Source organism: Metopolophium dirhodum, chromosome 1, assembly GCF_019925205.1.
Source record: "Metopolophium dirhodum isolate CAU chromosome 1, ASM1992520v1, whole genome shotgun sequence".
Classification (NCBI taxonomy): Eukaryota; Metazoa; Arthropoda; class Insecta; order Hemiptera; family Aphididae; genus Metopolophium; species Metopolophium dirhodum.
In genome coordinates, this window is record NC_083560.1 from 146,121,736 (window position 1) to 146,128,105 (window position 6,370).

The 6,370-nt window shown below is 30.4% G+C and overlaps 1 protein-coding gene and 1 pseudogene across 1 annotated transcript; one reads left to right on the forward strand and one right to left on the reverse strand.

The window, feature by feature from the left end:
- The first annotated feature begins 1,967 nt into the window (after positions 1-1,967).
- LOC132933196 (zinc finger MYM-type protein 1-like) lies at positions 1,968-3,372 on the forward strand (annotated as a pseudogene).
- Positions 3,373-4,011: 639 nt separating this feature from the next.
- LOC132933197 (piggyBac transposable element-derived protein 4-like) lies at positions 4,012-6,092 on the reverse strand. The gene is made up of 4 exons (XM_060999512.1): positions 5,231-6,092; positions 4,617-5,140; positions 4,143-4,297; positions 4,012-4,057 (listed from the first exon to the last, which is right to left on the reverse strand). Exons 1-4 carry the CDS (start codon positions 6,090-6,092, stop codon positions 4,012-4,014), a joined length of 1,587 nt encoding a protein of 528 aa, XP_060855495.1.
- Positions 6,093-6,370: the final 278 nt, after the last annotated feature.

The window sequence follows — 6,370 nt, forward strand, 5'->3', positions numbered from 1 at the left end:
TTCTAATGCACATGGTTTTATTAGTGACTCGCCAATCGTATGTGGTTTTTTACTTCTAGCAATGCGGTAAGCTACTTTTTAAGATGCTTCGAGACACGGTTTTTGCGGAGGTACAAATCCAAGTTTGGGTAATGTACCGGATTTTTCAAAACGTGCTTTTTTTATTTGAAATACTTCCAGACTATCTGACGCATGTTGAGGATGTACCGAAGCCAGATGTTCTTTAAGCTTTGTTGGTTTCATGCTGCCATTTGCAAGTATTTTTCCGCAGATAAAACATTGTGGTTTTTGTGTACCATCGCGTTCGAAAATAGATGTAAAACCAAACGACGTATAAGAGTCATCGTACTTTCTTTTTTTCGACATTGTAATAATTATTAAAATGTCAAAAATATAAAAATAAAATGGTGTGAAAACTAGAGTGAATATTATAACGACGGTTGAGACGAACAATGCACAACGTGACGGCGACAGGTCAACCGAAGTGATGGGTATTGGGTTTCCATGTTCAATTGAAATGCTCGTTAGATTGTATTGTTATATGCCCGTATATTATTTTACGATTCCGATAACTTTATCGTTTATATGACATAATATAAGATAATCGTAATCTAAATTATTTTTCATATGGCAGAATGCAGGCAAGACATTTTTATTGTTATCTTAAAAACACTATCAAAATAAATTTAGTTTTGGCTTTTTAAAAAAAAAATTCACAGCCACTCCGTGGACCCCCGGTTAAGAACCTATGATCTATAACAATAAATTATTGTATTTAAAAATAAAAGAAGTAAATAAAATCAGTAAAAAAAAAACAGATTCAGCAATAGTTTTTTTAAATTTAAACCAATGTCCTTTACTGGCAGATTCTCGATGTTGGCAACCTTATAATGGCTTAACAACCAAAGATCCTTTCTTTTTTCTTCAAAAGGCGTCTTTATTGTTACAACACCATCTCCTTGTCTGAATGTTAGCGAATTAAATACCTCAACATCAAAATCTTCTGATCTCAAGCGTTCGCTGATATTATCTCTGTATGATGCATTCTATAAAAAAATTAAATTATTTATGCTATCATTATGAAAATATTATTTATATTACCATTTTATTCTGCTTCTTTTTCATAGGTTTTTTAGCACTTGTTTTTTCTACAGGACGTTTTGATCCAGCTTTTGTTTTTGAAAAAGACTGTCTCATATCAATTGGTTCACTGAAATGTTCATTCTATCAAACATAAAACATAGTATATTATTTTTTTACTGTTTTTTTTTTTCATTATATATTTTTTCTATGTTCTAAGAATTATAACCAAAGCGTTGAGTAATGTCACAACTCACTTCCAATATACTTTAGTATAGACTCTGTTTATTGTTTTCCATGCAAAATATTCCAACAAAATAAACAAAATGAGAGTCATTTGTGTAATATTGGTCTAAAAGATTGGAAACATCTTTCAGAAAAATTAAAATCCCATGAAAGTTCAAAGATTCATTTTCAATCAATTCAATCTTGGATGGAGTTAAATGTAAGAATATCTAAAAACTTAACAATTGATAAAGAACATTTGGCCATTATTGAAAAGGAAAAAAATCACTGGAGAAATGTTCTTACTCGTGTGAAAAGTATTATTCACTATTTATCCAAAAACAATGATGCGTTCAGAGGACCATCGGATGTCTTATTTACTAAAAGTAATGGTCATTTTCTTGGAGCAATTGAAATGCTAAATAAGTTTGATCCTGTTATTATAGAGCATTTAAAACGAATAAAAAACCATGAAACTCATGTGCATTATTTAGGGCACGAAATTCAGAAGGAATTAATTTCATTAATGGCAACAGAAATTCGAAAAACAATTATAAATAACATTAAAAAGGCTAAATATTTTTCTGTCATAATGGATTGCACTCCTGACATCAGTCACAATGAACAGCTATCTCTTTTATTTGGTATAGTGAATATGAATGATGTACAACTCCTATCATCCAGAAATTCAAGAATACTTTCTAGATTTTATCCCCGTTCAATCTACTACTGGATTAAATTTATCAAATGTAGTTATTGATAAATTAAATGAATATGGTATTGACATTATGAACTGTAGAGGGCAAGCATATTACAATGGGTCAAACATAGTTGGTAAATATCAAGGGGTACGGACACGGGTAACCAATCAAAATCCAAGATCATTTTTTACCCCATGTGCCTCTCATAACTTAAATTTAGTGCTTCGAGACGCAGCTAAAAATTCATCTAGGGCATCAACATTTTTTGGGACAGTACAACGAATATATATTATTTTTTCTGCATCAACTAGTCGCTGGGACATTTTCAAAAAATTTTGTAGTATTTTTACAGTAAAACAATGGTCGGAAACACGTTGGGGAAAGCCGAGTGAATAGTGTTAAAGCTCTACGATTCCAATTATCAAATATAATAGAAGCTCTAGAAGAAGTATCAGAAACAGCTAATGACTCAATTGCCAAAAGTGATGCTAGATCCTTAATTACTGAAATAAGTACATATGAATTTATACTAAGTCTAATAATTTGGTATGACATATTAGTTCAAGTCAACATAGTAAGTAAGAGTTTACAAGGGAAAGATGCAGATATTAATATTTCAAATGACATGTTACAAAGTTTATTAGCTTTTTTGAAATCTTACAGAGAATCAGGATTTATGAATGCTAAAATTATTGCTAATAATTTGGCAGAAGAAATTGAAGTTGAACCAGTATTTAAGAAAACCCGACCAAGAAAGAAAAAGAAAAATTTTGATTATGAAGGAAACGATGAAAGAATCAATGACGAAGAAGACAATTTTAGACAAGAATATTTCTTACTAGTTATAGATCAAGCAACTACCTAGTTCAGTTGAAAATCGTTTTAAACAAATTGAATCGTACAAAGATTATTTTGGGTTTTTATTTCGTATTGGAAAGTTACGATATGCGAATGATGACAATTTAATGAAATATTGTAAGGACCTTGAAATCAATCTAAAGATGGGAATTCGAAAGATATTGATTTCATGGAGTTGTATAATGAATTGATAAATTTCAGATTGATAGTAAATGAAGAAACGACTCCTCTTAAAGCTTTGTCAGTAGTAAAATATTCTTCAGAATGTTTTCCAAATATTGGTATTGCCCTTAGAATTTTACTGACAATACCAGTAACTTCGGCATGTGTTGAGAGAAGTTTTTCAAAACTGAAATTAATAAAAACATATTTGAGAAACAAGTTAAGCCAAGAAAACCTTTCTGGTCTTTCAATAATTTCAATAGAAAAAGATATTTCTGAATCTTTAGATTATGATGATATCATAAATCAGTTTGCTGCTAAAAAATCAAGGAAAGTAATGTTTTAAGAATATGTATTAATGTTATGACTAATGTAATCAATATTTTTATTGTTTTTATTGTTCTTTCTGTTATATTGATTACATTTTAAAATAATTTTGTAATAATTTATTAAAATATAATATAGTATTATGTATAAATGGATGATTGATGTTTGATAAAATTGATTTATTGAGTACCTAGTTAGTTTGGATAATAATATGTTATCTAGTTTCCGAGCGGAGTAAAGAGAAAATTTTTTTGTTTAAGTACCTACAGCATTCCGAAGACTACACATATACTGTTATTTATTTTGCCCGGGGCCCCGCAAAACCTAGCGCCGTCCCTGTATATACCTATGTAAGAGCACAGTGAATAATTGCAATGTAAAGAATTGTAACCGTAGGTTAGACATTACTCATTGTGGTTTAACTTTGACTATTACATACTATGTAATAAACGTAAACGAATGATAAAAAAAACACTATATTAACTCTTTGAGGCACGAGATTTTAATAAATGAAAAAACCCGTCTTGCACACAAACTTAAATTTTTTATTTTTTTTCAAAATTTTTTTACAACATAACACTGTTTATTACTTATCATTTAATGTTCAAAAATTAAAAAATAAAAAAATCAACTTTTTCATTAATAAAAAATAGGTGGGTTAAAAATCGTCCCACTGTGCAGGATCGACATTTATTCCTTTTGCACTGTAATAAATCAAAAAAAAAATATATCAAAATTCAAAAATTGATTATATTAAATCTAAAATACCAAGCACTAAAAAAAACTTACATTTTAACATGAGTGGTAAATATTGAAGCAATTTCTGGACTTTGAAATGCAAAGTGGCACATCACATATGGTGCATTTCCAGTCTGTTCGAACTTCCTTTTCTTTAGTGCTACAATGAGCGCATCTTCTTCTGGTCGTCCGGTCTGGCTGATGTGCTGATTGATCCTTGCGAAGGGATACAGATGCTCTTTTTATGAGAAGAGGCGATGGTGATCCGGAACTTTTCTGTCGGCGTTTTTGAACAAAAGTTTTTGAAACGAGGCTTTTTGATACTTCACGACGAAAATTTTTTAATGTTATTTTTTCTCCCGTTATTTTTTTATATATAATATGAGAATTCACAATAGCTGCGTCAAAAAAAAAGAAAAATATGCGATGCCACCACTTTCGACTTTTCCTATCTATATGATACATTTTTTTATATTGATCAAATTTATCAACGCAGTTCATATTATTATTATAGTCCTTAAGTACACTGGGACAAGGTATCATTGATGTGGTTCCATCTTTAGATTTTCTTTTGACTTCAACGACATCAGTAGGATTATGAAAGTTGGACAGCAAAGTAACTCCTCGTTTGTCTTTCCATTTGACAATTGAAATATCATACTGGTCGCTCATGTTCCAGTCAATGTCACCCATGGTCATGTTTTTATCTGATTCTAACTTTGGCAAGTATTTTCTAGTACTTTTTACAATTCCACAGCAAAAAATACCTTTTGATTTTAAATATGCCAAAAGTGGTACACTTGTAAAAATATTATCAATGTATACGTTATGATTTTTATGTTGTAATGGATTTGTTAAATCTTTGACTACTCGTCCTCCAAGATTTGTTTCGACAGAGTCGCCTCTTTTACCAGTGTATAAATCGAAATTCCAAAGATAACCATGTTTATCGGCTAACGACCATACCTTGTACCCTCTTTTAATTGGTTTGTTCGGCATGTATTGCTTTAAAGTTGATCGCCCTTTGAATTTTATCATAGATTCATCGACTGCAATAATTTTGTGTGGGTGGTAATATTTTTGAAAATTTTCTCGAATTTTTTTTAAAAAAGGTTGAACTTTGTATAATTTATCATAACCTGTTTCGCCCCGTTTTGCCATAACCGAGTTGTCATTTAAATGTAAAGATGAAAGTAGCCAACCAAAACGATTTACAGTCATAAGAGAACTTAAATAATCGTCATGTAAGTCCAAAGCTGTAGACCAGTAATCTCTATAACTTGGATTACGTTTTATGCCCATTAAAATATTCATACCAAGGAAAGTCATTATTTCATTTGTATCTGTAGGAATATAATTTTTTCCAGTTTTCATTTTTAATTGGTATGTATACAAATTTGTTTGATACACTATTAATTCTACTATATCATTTGAAAATAATAATTGAAAAATTGAATATGGAGTGTGTTCAGCTTCAATATCAATAATACTAGATGGACCATCAACACACGTAAATTCAGGTAAAGGATTTTGTGAAAAAACATTATTTTTTGACCACGTCGGAGTAGTAAATTCAAAATTATTATTTTCGTTACTATTTATCAATGTATTTTCGGGTGGACCATTTACAACTGTATTGTTTTCTACTGCAATAGTTTCTGTTGATTCCTGATTGATTGGTGGAAATAAAGGACGCCGAATATGACTATTAGTATCGTTATTTTTTAAATGTGATTGCCTTTGCGAATTGTGCGTTTTTATAGGACTAGGTAATAGTAAAATGTTACCTTCATCTAAATTTAAAATTTCTACCGGTTCATCGTCATTTTGATCCATTAAATCATCAGATAAATTGTTGTCCTCCACTACTTCAACATCTTTATTAGGTAAATAAGTTTCATCAGCATCAGAATCATCGTAAGACGTAAAACTATCACTATCGGATGGTAAATCTTCGAACAAACACTCGACAATATTATTTTCGTTCATACGCGCGCTCATTGTAAACAAATGGACCGTACGGCACAGCGGGTTAAAATTTAAACACTGAAATATTATTTCGTTACGGCTAAAATAATGTCATTTAACGGAATCTAATCGGCTTATATGAATTCTAATATGTTTTTATATAATATATCACGAGCAAGAATACAAAAGTGGTACGAAAATAAAATTATTTTGTTGTGAAGTTCGTAACCGCATTTCCTCGCGATACGAAGGACATCGGATTACTAAATTGGTCATTCCATACGTTTAAATCAACATAGTCGATTAATTCT

Coding starts and splice junctions, on each gene's coding strand:
- LOC132933197 (XM_060999512.1), bottom strand. CDS start 6,092: ATGAGCGCGCGTATGAACGAAAATAATATTGTCGAGTGTTTGTTCGAA. Junction 5,141..5,230: donor GGCAAAACGGGGCGAAACAG/GTTATGATAAAT, acceptor AAATTATTGCAG/TCGATGAATCTATGATAAAA. Junction 4,298..4,616: donor CAATGATACCTTGTCCCAGT/GTACTTAAGGAC, acceptor AGGATCAATCAG/CACATCAGCCAGACCGGACG.